The sequence below is a fragment of the Orycteropus afer genome, unplaced genomic scaffold, assembly GCF_000298275.1.
Source record: "Orycteropus afer afer isolate SDZICR_OR568_19922 unplaced genomic scaffold, OryAfe1.0 scaffold00187, whole genome shotgun sequence".
Lineage (NCBI taxonomy): Eukaryota > Metazoa > Chordata > Mammalia > Tubulidentata > Orycteropodidae > Orycteropus > Orycteropus afer.
In genome coordinates this window covers 948501-966090 of record NW_006921774.1, presented here as the reverse complement: position 1 = coordinate 966090, position 17590 = coordinate 948501, and the positions used below count along the sequence as shown (strand labels likewise).

At 38.1% G+C, this 17590-nt stretch overlaps 1 protein-coding gene across 1 annotated transcript in view; it reads left to right on the top strand.

Annotated features, from left to right (window-relative positions):
• The window catches only part of NBAS (NBAS subunit of NRZ tethering complex), a 750019-nt gene that overhangs the window by 105590 nt on the left and 626839 nt on the right, over positions 1-17590 (top strand). The window contains exon 10 of the mRNA XM_042781864.1: positions 10394-10532. Coding sequence (XP_042637798.1) covers positions 10394-10532 — 139 coding nt within the window. The remainder of the gene's footprint in view (positions 1-10393; positions 10533-17590) is intronic.

Below are 17590 nucleotides of genomic sequence, written 5' to 3'. Positions count from 1 at the left end.
TACCATTTTTACCTGGGTCCCTGTGGCTGACTCCTCCTCTGTCCAGATTACCTGGGTCCCTGCGGCTGACTCCTCATCTGTCTGGATTCCTGGGCCTTCCTGTAGTTTACCACTGCTTATTATTTGCTCAGTTTTCTTTTAGAGTAGCTGTGAAATAGCTTTATAAATTTTGGCTTCTAGTACTCTATTAAATTTATCTGTTGTATGTAACTTCTTTCATTGTATGATTATTTTGTCATTTTATGGATCTTAGACGTTTTAAATTTTAATTTAGTCAAATTTGAAAGAGAAGATCTTCATTACATCAGGGTAGGAAAGAGTTTACAGATTAAGATGCACAAAGAATAGCTCATAAAGGGAAAGGTTGATCAGTTTGAATTGATTTGACTCTTCTTAGTACTCTACTTTCTGGTGTGAGTTTTGTGATTGTCTAGTGCCTTTTTATCATTCTGTGACCCTTCCATCCCTCCATCGCCGTGACACATCTCCCCCATCTCATCTCCTTATATCTTTATACTGAGAACTAGCTGCTGCAGTTATAAATGTGAGATCTGGCATTGGGAAGATGGGTCTGTATGGTATCATTCTCTGATACTTAAAGTGAAATTTGGAGATTTGAATTCACTTACTGAGCAAACATTTATTGAGTCTTTTGTACTGAGCCTCATACTCCTGTTACCTGTTGACTCTTTTCATTTAAATTACATGTATTTTTTTTTCCCACAGAACTTTATTCTACTTCTCTGCTGGCTTGTGTTGTCCAGAAAGCCTATTCTGAACAGTGTGGTCATGATGGAGATGATTGATTTTCTAGGGCAAGCATCAGTGTTAACCTACTTTTTTTTTTCTTTTAAATCACTTGTTGATTAACCCTAGTCAACATTGTGAATCTTATAAAAAAAAATGAAGTTATGTAACAAATTAATATCCTGAAGTTGGGTGGATACCTTTGGGCATGTATAACTGAAGATAACCCTTCAGTAGATTTGGTGGGTCAGCATCTTCAGGTTTGGCTGTCGTTACTTACCCTTAATTTGAGAGCAGGCTTTTTGAATGCATAGGAATGCAGAGAGCATACTTTATTCATTTCTGTAACTCAATCCCTGCCCCTTGCACTGTGTGTAGGAGTTACTTGCTTTATAAATGCATTGATGATGTCATCTGTGTTTTCTGCCTTTAAGCACACATATGCACACATGTCCACTTGTGTGTATGAACGCTTACGCATTCTTGCAGCTGGAACATCAGAGTCCCAAAGCTGACATAATATTTGATGAACACGTGATTAGTTTAATCATTCTGCCTCCTTTTCTACTGTCCCTTCAGCCTGGCTTGAATGGAGGAAAGGTTGTCTGGAAAGCAGATATTGAATCTCATTTGTTCTGATAGAAGCTTATCATGTTGCAGTGAGTTAGAGCCAATCATGGTCGTCTCAGAGCTTATAATTTCTAGTATCACATAGGTTTCTAGTATCAAGACTAGGAGGTAAGAAATCTGGATTCTTAGCTTTATAACTCCTTCAGTAGTCAGATAACTTAAAGTTTTGTACATTTCTTTTTTAATCTGAAAATTGGACATGACATTTGTCCTCTCCCTGACACAGTTGTTGTTAAGTGCCATTGAATCGATTCTGATTCATCGTGACCCTGTGTATAACTGAACAAGACACAGCACCATCATCACAATCCTTGCTATACTTGAGTGCATTGTTGCAGCCACTGTCTTAATCCACGTTGTTGAAGGTCTTCTCCTTTTTCACTGACCCTCTACTTTACCAAGCATGATACCGTTCTCCAGGGACTGTTCCTTTCTGACAGTATCACCAAAGTAGGTGAGAGGAAGTCTGGCCATTCTTGCTTTCAAGGAGCATACCAACTGTACTTCTTCCAGGACAGATTTGTTTGTTCTTCTGGCAGTCCATAGTATTTTCAGTATTCTTCACCAATACCACAACTCAATGGCATCAACTTCTCTTCAGTCTTCCTTATTCATTGTCCAGCTTTCACATGCACATGAGGGTATTGAAAATACCATGGCTTGGGTTAGGCACACCTTATTCTTCAAAGTGGCATCTTTGCTTCTTTACCACTTTAAAAAGGCCTTTTGCAGCAGATTTACCCAGTGCAATAGGATGTCTGTGTTTTGGTTACTTAATACCTCTCTGACAGTAATATACCACAAATGAGATGGCTTGAACAAACAGGAGTTTATTCTTACAATTTGGAGGCTTTAAGTCCAAGTTCAAAGTGCCAGTTTCTAGGGGCTGGATGAAAGCCCCTCAGCCTTGGGCTTCAGCTCTGCCTCTAGCTTTCGGCCCACTGAAGCTAGAGGCTTTTCTTTACTCAGCTGCTGGCTGCTGAGGCTGCCAAGCCCAAGGTTGACAAGCAAAAAGGCACAGTCTCGATGTTACCAAACCACATGGCAGGCTGTTATTTCAAGTCCATTGAAAGTCCCAAGGTCGGTAGAGCATGGCAGGCTGCTGAACAATGACATGGTTACATGCAGGATTCAAGTGTGCCATACGCTAGAGACCATTCCTGAAGCTTTTTTTATATATGAAGCAGACCACATACCCAAAGGCAGCTACTCAGCTGCTCACAGTAGCTTCCACCATGGAGTTGATTTCCAGACTCATCATGGGGAATACTACATCTAGCTGTCCAGCCATTCAACCAGGCTCAGCCAAGTTGACACACAAACATAACCACCACAGTATGATTTCTTGACTGCTGCTTCCATGTATGTGTATTGTGAATTCAAGTAAAATGAAATCTTTGACAACTTCAGTCTTTTCTCTATTTAGTGTGATATTGCTTATTGGTCTAGTTGTGAGGATTTTTGTTTAGTTTTTGTTGGGGTGTAATCCATACTGAAGACTGTTGTCTTTGATCTTCATCAGTAGGTGCTTCAAGTCATCTTCCCTTTCACCAAGTAAAGTTGTGTCATCTGCATATTGCAGGTTGTGAATAAGTCTTCTTCCAATCCTGGTGCCGCATCCTTCACCATAGTGTCAAACTTCTCTGATTATTTGCTCAGTGTACAGATTGAAGAAGTATAGTGTGGTGGTTATGTTTGTGTGTCAGCTTGGCTGGTTGAGTGGCTGGGCAGCTGAATGTAGTTATTCCCCATCGTGTGAGATTGGTAATTTACTCCATGGTGGAATCTATTGGAGCAGCTGAGTAGCTGCTTCGGGTATGTGGTCTGCTTCCTGTATATAAGAAACAGCTTTGGGAATATTCTCCAGCTTATGGCACTCTTAAACCCTGCATGTAGTCATGTCATTGTTCAGTAGCCTGCCATGCTCTGCTCACTTTGGGACTTTCAATGGACTTGAATTAACGGCCTGCCATGTAGTTTGGTAACATTCGGACTGTGCTATTTTATTTGTCAACTTTGGGGTTGTCAGCCTAAGCAGCCAGTAGCTGCCTGAGTGAAGACTCTGGCTTCAGTGGGCCGGGAGCAAGAGGCAGAGCTAAAGCCCAAGGTCGAGGGGCTTTCACCCAGCCCCTAGATCCTCGCACTTTGAACTTGGACTTAAAGCCTCCAAACTGTAAGAGAATAAACTCCTGCTTGTTAAGGCCATCCCATTGTGGTATATTCCTGTCAGAGTTGCAATAGGGAACCAGAACAGAATTTGAGAAAATATACCATTAAAAAATACACACACACACACACACACATATATGTTTGAGGAGCTCTGGTAGCATAGTGCCTAAGGCATTTGAATGCTAACCAGAAGGCTGGAGGTTCAAACCCACCAGTCACTCCTCGGAAGGAAGATGGGGCAATCTACTTCTGTACTGATACTGCCTCAGAAACCCAAGGAGGGGTTGCTATGAGTTAGGTCTGACACCACGGCACACAACAACAAAAACAATATATATTTGAGAAGAGAAATTATTCAATTATCAGTGGAAATGCTCTTTCTTAGACTTTTATGAATTGTTTAATTTTCAAGCAGTGTTGCTATTTTTATTATAATTATAGCTTACTGATTCTTTAATGTATATGTTATAAATCACATGTTTTCTGTTTGAAAAAGCATTGTGAGTAAATTCTGAAGTCACAGTATTCAAAATTGCCTGTTTTCTTTCTATTTATATAGAAAAGTTTTTCTAACAAATTGTGTTTTGAAAAAAATTTCTTGTATGTACAAAACTAAAACGAATAGTAAAATGGCTCCTAGGTACCTGTTACCCAGTTTCAGCAAGTATAAACTTGTTTCATGTATACCCCTAGCCACTCATTCTCTGGATTATTTTGAAGTATAAAGCAGATAGCAATATCAATTTATCTGAAAATATTTCAATGTATTTCCAAAAAATTAAGGACTCTAAATTAAAACAAAATTTAACACTAATTTGTCAATATGCTTAAATATCTAGGCTGTTTTCTTTTAATTCAGTGATCTGCCCTTCATTATCTCTATGTCTTTCTCAGTTCACTTGCTCACTTTGCTTGCTCTTTTGCTTTAGGTGTGTGTGCGTGTTTTGAAGCAACCAGGTCATTTTTTCTGTTGTTTCCTACTGTCTAGATTTTGTTAATTTTACCTTTGTTGTGTTATTTAAAATGTCCCTCTATCATCTATATTTTTTGTTAATTGATAGTTAGATCCAGAGAAATAATATAAAGTATATCTGCTCTACCTCTATTGGAAAAATACAGACTTTTGAGGTTATTTTAGTGTAAAAGAGTCACTTCAGCAGACTGTATGTTATAGGCAAATGTACTCATAAAACTAGCTTGACTTTGGCCCCAAATCGCTTTTGTGCTTGTGAACAGGGAAAGTTACATGTTAGCTCTGGTGATTTGCCTAGGGTAGAAACAAAACAATCTGCTACTCCAATCTGTCTTTTCTAAATTTATTGCTGTAATATGCAGTGAAGTAAACTTGTTACTCATTTATAACACAATAGGAGAAAGGCTTTGAGAGAAGGCCCACGTTGTGTTTCTGAGGGTAAAGTGAATGAACATTACTGTAAGAAAAATACTGCCGTCAAGTTGATTCGACTCATAGTGACCCTTTCTTGAGTTACCGAGGTGATATCTCTACAGAAGTAGATTGCCCAGTCTTCTTCTGAGGAGTGGCTGGTGGGTTTGAACTGCCAGCCTTCTGGTTAGCAGTCACATGCCTTAGGCACTATGCAGCCAGATCTCCTTTATATACTTTTAAACACAGGTTAAATTCCATGGCTACACTTGGAAGGATTTTATTCAATTTGAAATTTTTAGATCTGTGACCATAAGGTAGAGTGATTTTGTTGTTATTATTGTTCTGAGGAATAAATGTTAGAGCTAAGTGGCCAAATGAGAAGAGAACTGTTTGTGGAATTAGAATCTGATAGGTCATCTGTGTTTTGTAGGTGGGAGAGAAACAAGTTATATTAATTTCTTGTTGCAGCTGTATCAAATTATCACCCACTTAGTGGCTTACAATAAATTTATTATTTTTATAGTGAGGAAGATCAGAAGTCTGAAATGGGTTTTATTGGGTTAAATCCAGGTTTCAGCAGGGCCGTGTTCCTTTCTGGAGGCTCTAGGGGAGAATCTGATTTCTTGCGATTTCCATCTTATACAGGCTGTTAGATTCCTTAGCTTGTGGCCCCCCTTCCATTTCAGTGCCAACAATGGCTAGTTTAATCTTTCTTATAGTGCATAACTCTGACACTGACACTTGTGCATTCCTCTTCCACATTTCAGAACCCTTGTGATTATATTGAACCCTGTCTCGTGGCTCTGTGGTTAAAGCATTGGGCTGCTAACTAAAATGTCCGCAATTCGAATCCACCAGCTGCTCTGCAGTAGAAAGATGAGGCAATCTGCTTCCATAATGATTTATAGCCTTGGAAACCCTATGAGGGTTGCTATGAGTCAGAATCCACTCTATGGTAGTGGTTTTTTTTTTTTTTTTTTTAGTTTAGATTAACCATCCAGGTTAATTTTTCTTCTTTAAAGTCGACTGATTGACAAGTTCAGTTGCAGATGCAAAGATCCCCTTTGCCATGTGTTTTCTAAATTTTATTTTCTCTTGTTGAGAATGTACACAGCAAAACGTACACAATTCAACAGTTTCTACATGTACCATTCAGTGACATTGATTACATTATTTGAGTGAGCAACTATTCTCACCCGCATCTTCTTAGATGTTCCTCCCTCATTAACTCAGACTGTTTTCTTTTAATTCATTGATCTGCCCTTCACTATCTCTGTCTCTCTCTCTCTGTCTGCTCCCTGAGGTCCCTGTCTAATCTTTTGAGTGCTGTTGTCAATTTGATCTCATCTAGATAGTTCCTAAAAGAGAATAATGCTCAAGGCAGACCATTTTTACTGGTTAAGCTAAACTGTTCAATTTTTAGATGACTTCAGGGGATATTTTTGGTTTAAAGTTTACAGATTTTCTTGGGCAATAGTTTCAGGGGTTCCTCCACCATCCATGGCAAGTGAAAGTCTGGAATCCAGGAGAATTTGAAATTCTGTGTTTTCCCCCTTTTGATTAGGATCCTTCTATGAAATCTTTGTTCAAAATGTTCATAATGGTAGCTGGGCATCATCCATTTCTTCTGGTCTCATGGCAAAGGAGGCCACACATTCTATTTCCTCCTCCTATTCCTGACTCTCCTTCTTTTGTTGCTCCAGGTGAATAGAGACCAGTTGTTGTGCCTTGGATGGCCACGTTCAAGATTTTAAGACCTCCGACACTGTACAACAAACTAGGAGGTAGAATAGAAGCACTAACTATATTATTAAACTAGTTAACTGGGCTGTCCCATGACCCTAAACCTCTGAACCAAGGAAACAAATCCCATGAGATATCTAGATATACATAAGCAGCCTCAGCAGCTACTCTTCGTTGTTGTTGTAAATATATTGATAACACAGCTTCTGCCAATTCAACTTTTTATAGGTGTACAGCTTATTGATGGCAATAACAATAATCAGCTATGTGATTCCCTTAATTTGTGTGGTTTTTCCATCACTGTTATTATCCTTTTTCCCAGTCCTTCATACTCCTGGGAACCCTAATAAACTTCAGTTTCTGTACATTTGCCATTTCTTGTCTTTTTAGATAAGTGAGGTTGTACAGTATTTATACTTTTGTAATTGGCTTATTCATTCAGCATAATATCTTCAGGCTCCATGTTGTAGCGTATGTAAAGACTTTGTTTCTCCTTCTGGCTGAGTAGTATTCCACTGTATGTATTTACCACATTTCGTTTATCCATTTGCCAAAGGGGCAGGGAGGCTGCATTTTCTGACCTCCTGTAACCCCATAAGAGGAAGACAGAATCACCATCAGTAGCCCAAAGCCTATCCTGTGAGGCCAGACATGCTGCCTCCCTCTAGCCCTTGCACAGAGTTCCTCCCGCAACACCCACCACTTCTCTGCTAGGTCTGATAATTTGCTGCAGTGGCCACACAGAACTCACAGATTACGGGGTTTATTAGGGAAGCACCAGGCTGCAATTCAAGTTCAGGAAGTACGCTTAGTCTCTCTCAGCCCGCTGTCCCTCAGCCAACAGTTGGTCATTCTCTCTCCCAGCAGTGTGTATCTCTCGGTGTCTCTTTCTCAGCAGTGTGTGTCTCTCAGTGCCTCCTTCTCATCAGTGCATGTTTCTCAGGAGTGTGTTTCTTTCAGCAGTACGTCTTTCTCAGCCAGCATTCAGAGAGACTTCTTCTGCCTCTTGGAGGCCTCCTTTTGAGCTTGGCAGAGTGGCCACCTAACCAATCATAACATCAGAATTCTATACACCTGAGAGAGAGTGACCTTCCCAGAAAATTACTTTGTGCTGCTGCTCAACAGAAATACCCCAGGTGGATAACTTTAGCAATCAGGAGCTCCTCAGTTGCTCATGGCAAATTCCACCTCGGAGTTTACAAAGACTTATGGGTAGAAAAGCCACACTAAGTAATTTACTACACCACACAATTCATCTGTTGGGCATTTAGGTGGTTTCTCACTTTTGGCTATTATGAATGAACATGGGTGTATAAGTCTCTTTTTGAATCTTAGCATTTAAGTCTTTTGGGTATATCTAGGAGTGAAATTGCTGGGTCGCGTGATTGTTCCATTTTTAGTTTCTTAAGGGTATACCACACTGCTTTCCACAACAGCTGTACCATTTTGCATTTGCAAATGCAAAGATTACAATTTTCTTAAATGCTCACCAACTTTTTTTTTTTTTTAATCTTAGCTATCCTAAATGAATAAAAAACAAATCCTTTGTTGTATAGCTGATTTTGAGTCATAGTGACCCTATAGGACAGAGTAGAACTGCCTCACAGGCAGATTTCCAAGACTAAATGGAAGCTACTTACCACAGATTTCCCCTGTGGAGTGGCAGGCAGGTTCGAATTGCTGTACTTTTAGTTAGTAGCCAAGTTCTTAACCGCTGTGCCATCAGAGTGCCTTTAGCCTTTCCAGTGGGAGTATTTCATCGTGGTTTTGATCTGTCTTTCTCTGATAGCTAAAGATGCTAAGTATCTTTTAATGTTTTTGGTGACCATTTTAATATTCTCTTTGGTGAAATGTGTATTCATGTCCTTTTCCCATTTTATGACTGGGTTCTTTGTATTTTTGTTGTCAAATTTTATATATATTTCAGATATTGGATTCTTGTTGGATATATGGTTTTTGAAGATATTCTCTCAGATAGTAGTTTGTCATTTTACCTTTTTTAGTAAATTCTTTTGTTGATCAAAAATTTTCAAATTTCATGAGGTCCCATTTATTGTTTTTTCTTTTGCTGTTTGTTCTTTAGTTATTATATTAGATAATCTGTTGTTGGTACTAGCTTGACAGCATTGCCTCTGCTTGTTCTTCTAAGAATTTTATGGTTTTAGTTTGTACATTTAGGTCCTCAGTCCATTTTGAATCTGTTTTTGTACATGGTATGAAGCATGGATCCTGTTTGATTTCTTCTAAACTACTTATATTCTCTGTTTACTATTAGGAGCTCTGGTAATGCAGTAATTAAAGCATTTTCTTGATGACTGAAAGGTTAATGGTTCAGACCCACCAGCTACTCTGCAGGAGAAAGATAAGCAGTCTGCTTCTGTAAAGATTTACAGCCTTGGAAACACTATAGGGCAGTTCTACTCTGTCCTATAGGGTCACTCTGAGTTGGAATTGACTTGATGGCAGTGGGTTTGGTTTTTTGGTTTGTGTTCACTATATAATAATTTTCATTTAGTTTTCTTTCTGTTTATTTTTTAAGTTTTTATTGTGATTTGGCTGAAGCTTTACAGAACAAAACAATTTTCTATATAATAATTCATAATATTTTGTTTCATGCCATTGCATTTGCTGCAATGTAACAGTACTCATCCTACGTCCTCCTTTGTTTCTTTTTTCCATTTACCCCTCTTTCCTATCCATTCTTGTCTTCAGAACTTTGTATTAGGCACATGCTACCCTTTTGATCTCAAATGTTGATTGTTCTGAGTGCATACTAGTCTGGTGTTACTGTTTTCCTTATAGACCAGCTTGTTGTTTGGCTGAAACTTGAACAATGAGAGTGAGTTCAGTTACAGGCTTGAAGCGTGACTAAAGGCTAACGTCTCAGAGATTCACCAGTCTCTATTTGAGCAGGGAGCCTGGTCTTTTTCTTATGATTTTGACTTTTGTTCCAAATTTTTCTCCCACTGTATCCAGGACCTTCTATAGTGATTTCTTTTAGAGTGAGTGGTAGTGGTAGTTGGGCACCATCTAGTTTTTCTAGAAGTTTCAAGGTCGTGGAGGCTGAGGTTCATGTAGTCCAGTAGTCCTTTGGATTAATTGGTTCTTTATGCCTTTGATTTTCTTCTCTCTTTTTTGCTCCATATGGGGAGAGATCAATAGTTGCACCTTAGATGGCCACTCACAAGCTTTTAAGACCCTAGTCGTTATTCACCAAAGTAGGATTTATAACATTTTCTTTGCGGACTATGTTGTAGTAGTTGATCTCGATGTCCCCTGAGACTGAGACTGTGATCCTGAATCCCCAGGCCCAATGATTCATTCCCTCAAGGTGTTTAGTTATAGCTAAGAAGTTTTTTGTAACTTTGCCCTCTCTGTGCTCTACTATATTCATGGATATATTTACAGTACATGTAAATACATACATAGAAATAGCATCTGTCAACCACATATGTATATGTATGTATATATGTGCATGTCTGTGTGTGTGTGTGTGTGTATGAGTGTAGTCCCATTTACTTTCCTACACCTGTTCAGCTTGTGTCTATTTATGTATCTACTCAGCGATTATTGTTTCTACTGTTACTACAGGATTGTGTATGTAATAGTATTGAGCTCTGTTGTCTTCTGACTTTTTCTGCTTTCTTTGTTTTGGCAGCATGCTCATATTTGTAATTTATCAGTTCTTTGATTTTTTTTTTTTCTTCCCCTTTTTAGGCTTTTATTGGTTGGAGGATGTGAAACTGCTGAAGTGGGCATATCAAAAGCTTCAAGCTGTGGCCTTTCTGCCTGGAGAGTTCTTTCAGGATCACCTTATTACAAACAAGTTACTAATGGTGGAGACAGAGTCACTACAGTAAGCATTTTCACTTTACTAATAGGTCTTGAGCTCTGGTAGCATAGTGCGTAAGGCACTTGACTGCTAACCAGAAGGCTGGCTGTTCAAACCCACCAGCCACTCCTCGGAAGGAAGGTTGGGCAATCCTACTTCCGTAGTGATACTGCCTCGGAAACCCAAGGAGGGGTCGCTATGAGTCGGGGCCGACTCGACGGCATATAACAACAACAACAACAATAGGTCTTGAACCAATAAATATTTTATTAGATGTGGAGGGAAGTATAATTTGTCTTAAAAGAGGAAAGTGCATAATTGCTAGTGAAATTTTAATACAGGTAGTTTCCACTTGTGTTGTGAGTCAGTTCTAATGTAAGTTGAATACATTTTTTTGTTTGTTTTCAGTTTTCATTATTGCCTGCTATAAAGCAGTATTTTGAACAGTAAATCATAACATCGAGAATCTGAGAATGAAAATGTCAGGAAATTATTCGCTACAATGTTGTATGTAGAACAGATTATTGACAATAAGATATACCCCCCCCAAAAAAAAACCTAGACAGTCATAAGTGTGGTTTGTTGTGTCTTAAACACATCATAAGTCAGGTACTACCTATACTTCTTTCAAATATCAAATTTAATTGTAACATATTATATTTCATTTGGTCTTATTTTTGAATAACTGTTTTTCCAGATAACTAGAAAAAATAACAACTAGTCTCTTTATTTGTAGTCATTTACTTAGACATTAAGGAGCACTGTGGCTCAATGGTTAAGTGCTTAGCTACTAATTGAAAGTTTGGTGGTTTACACTCATCCAGTGGCTCTGTGGGAGAGAGACCTGGTGATCTGCTCTCATAAAGCTTACAACCTAGAAAATCCTATAAAACAATTCTACCTTGACTTATGTGGTTGCTATCAGTCAGCATTGACTCAATGACATCTAACAACAACAATAACAGTTTAGACATGCAAAAAGGGCATGGGGGTGGCTGCATCCTCTGATCTCCTCTAACTTCATGAGTTGAAGAGAGAATGATCAACAGCAATAGCTTGAAGCTGATTCCCATAAGATGGAAGGCAGACGTGCTGCCACCCTCCAACCTTTTTACCAATTCTGACACCAACCATCCCTCCCATGGCACTTATTACTTCTCTGTTGGGTTCGATAATGCATTGCAGTGCTACACAGAATTCAGATGATACTCATGCTTATGGGGTTTATTAGGGAAGTTACAAGTTATGATTCAGGTTCAGGAATACAGATTCAGGAATTGTGTCTTGGATACAATTCAATCAGAATAGCCTCCCCTCTACCATGCACACAGGCATGCCTCTCTTTAGTCCTTGGCCTTTCAGCTTGGCTTCCACCCTACTCAGGCAAGTATTATAAAGCTCTTTTAGCTCTGACAATAGTTGCATGCTGGTGCATCCCACTCTGCCAGCAAGACTTCTGCACAGGGGCACTCAGCTTTCTTGCTTTGTGGGCCAGCAAGACTACTTCTCTCTCTTGTGCTGGCTTCTTGATTCTCCTGCCACCATCTTTTTACCATCATCTCAGCTGTTGTGTCTTCTCAGGGATATCAGGTCTCCAGAGGTGTTCCACTCCTGGCTCTTCTGTCTTGATGGTAATGAGGTCCCCCTTCTTCCTCTAGGAAGGCACATTTTAAGCCTAGTGGAATGACAAAACTAACCAGTGCCCATATTAGGGTTCCATATATCTTGTTTGCACAGTCCCAACCCCTTATGGGTGCCATGTACTTTATTTACATTATTAGCCAACTATCTGATCCTCTGGTGAGCCACAAGCACCTTACATTATTTATAGTTCCATGCAGTTATCTAGTGGGAGTCACCAAGACCATGGATAAAAGAGCCATACTAGGCAATATACTGCACCACAGGACATTAACATTTCTTAAACACTTTTAATGCTATGTATTAGCTCATTTAATTTAATGTTTCAGCAACCCTTACATTATTAACCTGAGTTTATTGATGTGGAAAGTGGCATGTAGCTAAGAAACTTGCCCTGGGCCACTCAGCTAGCAAGTGGCAGAATTGGAATACAGACTTGCATGGAAATTTTCCAGTTCAAGTTCTTAACTACTGTGTTAGACTTCCTTACATATTTTTCCATATTTACATGGACTGTTTCTCTATTCAGAGTCCCAGGGTGGTGCAAATGATTAAGTATAACAACATTGATTACTAGCTGAAAGGTTAGTGTTTAAAACCTACCTGGAGGTGCCTTGGAAGACACATCTGGGAATCTGCTTCCAAAAGGTCACACAGAGACTATGGAGCAGTTCTCTGCATACATAGGGTCGCCGTGAATTGGAATTGACTTGATGGCAACTGACAAAAGCAGTATTCATTTATCCATTCATTTATTCTATAAGTATTTATTGAATATCTGTTTTGTGCCAGGCAGCCTTTTAGGCTGTAATAATTAATGTAGGCAAGTTTCTTTTATAATAAAAACAACCGTATAGACAAACAATTGAGAAATTCTGAAATTTCAATGACTTACCAGTGTGTAACAAAATAAAAATTTAGTTTTTACTCATGGCAAAACATGCTCTTGGGCAGCTCATCCATGAAAAATTCAGGCTGATAACCTCCTAAAGTTCAACTATTTGCTGTGATATTGCATATCTTCATTATTTGTATAAACTGCATGAAAGCAAGCACTTGATCAAAACTATGCAACTATGCCAGAAGTGGAACACCTCTGGAGACCTGAGATCCCTGTGAAGAGACAACAGCTGAGATGATGACAGAGATGGTGGCAGGAGAATCAAGAAGCCAGCACAAGAGAGAGAGGTAGTCTTGCTGGCCCACAAAGCAAGAAAGCTGAGTGCCTTTGTATAGAAGTCTTGTGGGCAGAGTGGGATGCACCTACATGCACCTATTGGCAGAGCTAAAAGAGCTTTGTAACACTTGCCTGAGTAGGGTGTAAGCCAGGCTGAGAGGCCAAGGGCCAAACAGAGGTATTCCTGTGGGCATGGCAGAGGGGAGGCTATTCTGATGGAAGAATTGTATCCAGGATACAATTCCTGAACCTGTTTATGGTCTTAGGAGGGGAAGAGAAGGCTAGAGGATGGAACAAATACTTTTTTGAAAAATTGTTTTATTTTGGAGAGTGTGTGTATGTATGTATGTATATATATATATATATAAAACAGAAACTTTGCCCTTTCAACAGTTTTCACTTGTGCAGTTCAGTGACATTAAATACTTTCATCATGTTGTGCAACTACCACCACTTTCTGTTTCCAAATGAACAGGTACCTTCTACTGTTTTAGACTAGAAGTGTTATTTCTGCTTACAGTTCATTTATCATAAATAATCATGCAGCCTATCTTTACTTTAAGAGATCAGGAAGCACAGTTTTCTATGGATCCAGCAAGGAAAGAATAGTTACATTTGGTGAATACTAATTTTCTATACCATATAGGCCCTGTAATATTGCATATCTTGGCAATTTGTATAAACTGCATGAAAGCAAGCACTTGATCAAAAGTATGCACCCTATGCTCAGTACAATACTTGGTACATAATGGGGACTCAGGTATTTTTTGAGAGGGAAAACTAAAAAATTAAAATGGAAATACATGAATGGATACCTTATGTTGTTTGTTCCTGTAATGAATATATTTGTCCATTATTTCTGTCTTAAAATACATTGATTGGAAAATAACCTTCTACAACATCGAAGGATGAAAAGTGTTGTTGAAAAGAAACTAGCATAGGAGTACTGTTGAGAAGAAGTCTCTAGCAATTGAAGTTGTTGTTGTTATGTGCCGTCGAGTCAGCCCTGACTCATAGCGACCCCTCCTTGGGTTTCCGAGGCAGTATCACTACGGAAGTAGGATTGCCCAACCTTCCTTCCGAGGAGTGGCTGATGGGTTTGAACCGCCAGCCATCTGGTGAGCAGTCAAGTGCCTTAGCCACTATGCTACCAGAGCTCCCAGCAATTGAAGTAAGCATCTATTAATTTTTTTAGTCTTTAGTATATGCTGAAATGTTTAATTGTGGATCTGTCCCAGCAAAGTTGTAGTATTTTTTTTTTAAATGAAGTCACCTTATTTGTTTGCATGACATCAAACCTTGAAATAGTTTATATATCAGTTTGTATTATAACTTGGAAGAAATATTGGGCAATTTACTTCCCTAGTGATGCTGCCTTGGAATCCCAAGGAAGGGTCGCTGTAAGTTGAATCTGACTCTATGGCAATGAGGTTGTTTTTTTTTTTTTTTCAATATTATAAATATTACTATCAGAATTGTGCTTTTTCCTTTTCATTCATTATCCATCTATACATTGTGCTGTTCATTTATTCTCTCTATAGAACTAGGGAAGGAGGGCAATGTAAATATTATTGGGTTCTTTTCACAGATAAGGAGCCTAAGCCTTGGGAGACCATAATAATTAAAAATATAGGGAAGGGGATGGAATCAGATCTTTTACTTCCTATTTAGTACCTTTTCCCCACAAGTATGCAATAATAGATGTATCAGTGCTGTTATTGAATTTATGCTATGGTGCTTATTCTCTATCTGTAAAGTAGAGCAGGACAGGATTTTCATGTACATATTGGACAGATTTGCAGAAATATAATCATATTTATCTTTCCTATTTAATTCACACCCAACTTGTAGTTTTATATGTAAGATGTATCAGGGAAAATCTAGAAAAGAATTTGAGGACTTTTTCTTGAATTTGTGTGCAACTAAGTGAGATACAGATTTTAAAATGTATATGTATATACATACAGTGTTAAAGCAAATGTGGCAAAATGTTAATAGTTGGTGAATCTTGGTGATAGATATGCTGATTTCTAAATTGTGTAATCATTTCACCTTTTCTGGAAGTAATGCAATTTTCAAAATTATGGGTTGAAGTGGGGAGGAGAAAAAATATTTAAGTATAGAGATACAAAGAGGAATAAAATAGGCAAACTATGAATGTCCTTTTCAGAACAGTTTAACCAGGTCTGTCTATGATACAGTGCTCTGGGAAAGGGAAAGTCTTGGAGTACTGTTGCATACTATCAAACCTTTTTCACCTTGATTTCTTTGAATGCTTTTGTATTTTCACTCATTTCTTACTGAGGTATTGGAATCTGCTCTGCTATGTATGTTCCTTCCCACACTGGCCTAAGGCTTCAATAGTAGAATCTTTTAAGAGAAAATTGCATGTGCACTGACAACATAAGTGGGGAAAATAGTGAATTGTGAAGTAAATGCTCTGCTATATGATTAACTTCTTGAAATGCTGCAAGTGTTTTTAGATTACATTAGTGGTTTTTAAATGTGTCTAAAACTTGCACTCATTCTATGTAACGTTCCTCCACCTCAAGGTAATTGGAAGTTAGAGGATTAGCTCCTTTTTCAGGTGGCAGATGTTGTTCATCAAACCTCTTCTTTTGTTTGTTTTAGATTGCTATTGTGTGAAGTAGATAGTGACCGAAAAATTCTGCTGACATGTATTCTAGTCTCTCATAAGGCTGTAAAAGAGACTATGCAAAATTCAGTACATGCATTGATCAGAATTTCCAAATTAATGTTAAGTGTCATCCATGTGAGACAGTTTTATTTATTCATTTGTTCAACATTTAATCACTCATCCAGCAGTTAGGAATACTGGTAGCAGCCCTCGAGGCTTTACTATATGTTGCAGGAACAGCTGTGACCACAAATAAGTGCAATAAGCTATACAGATACCAGCTTACAAATCAATAACCGGAGAAAGGAATGAACCTAGGTTCTGGAGTCAGAAGGCTAGCATTTAAATTCCACCTCATCACTTTCCACTTGTGTATTAAGATTTTTGCCTGGATCATATGACATAATATATGTGAAAGCTCTTGGTAAGTTGTAAAATGATTTATCAGTGTTACTGTTATCTGTTTATATTTTTAAGATCAAAACTTTAGAAAAACATAAAAAATGAGTAAAACTGGCTATTTTTTATGATATTATTGCAGTTTACTCAGTGTAGAACGTTGTTTTTTTTAAAAAAATCTTTTTCTGAATCCCATTCTTTGAGAAATCCTATGTCTCTGAGAAAATAGAAGTAATCAGAAGAATACTTTTGTAACATTCCACTACCTGCTTATATATTGCATCTTTTCTCTTGTTAATATATATGAACTGTCCTTGCTCAGCTAAGACCAACCCCTCCGTTTGTCCATTAGGCCCCACATTCTTGCATATTGAAGGATATTTTATTCAGTTTTTTTTTTCTGTTATTAGATTTATAAGCATACAACATACCTTTTCCCCCCCACTGTAACAAGAACTCTTTAGACCCTACTTTGACATCCAGTTACAACTCCGTTTCTTTTTCTTTATAATATTGCTCAAAGGAATTGCTTATACTTGCTGTTACCAATTCTCTTTCTTTTCTCTGTTGAATTCATTTGAATTTTATGGAGATTTACCACCATCATTTCACTAAAATTATTCTTATTGATGTTACCAATGACCTTCAATATTTTACTAGTTTGTAAGTTTTATTGGTATTCTGGAATTCTAATATTGCCTATATAAAAATTGGTTAGCTTATTCTATTTTGCTCCTTGACTTTCTTTTCTCCTCCATTTTTTTTTCTGTTTTTTTCAATTATGGTAGAAATATGGAGAGCAAAACATTTGCCAACTTAACAATTTTTACATACACAATTCTGTGTCATTGTTTACATTCACCATACTGTGCAATTGTCCCCACTCTCCTTTTCCAAATTATTTCACCATCATTAGTAGAAACTCAGTGCTCCCTAAGCAGTGACTCCTCATTTCACCTTCCCTTCCACCCTGGTAACCACTACTAAACGTTGGTCTCTCTATATTTGCCTTTTTATATAAGTGGGATTATATAATATTTCCTTTGTGTCTGACTTATTTCGCTTAGCATACCACATAATGTTTTCAAGTTTCATCCATGTCATACCATGTATCAGAACTTCAATTCTTTTTATGTCTGAATAATTAACCATTGTATATATCTATAGGAGCTCTGGTGGCATAGGGCCTAAGGCATTTGACTTCTAACCAGAAGGCTGGAGGTTCAA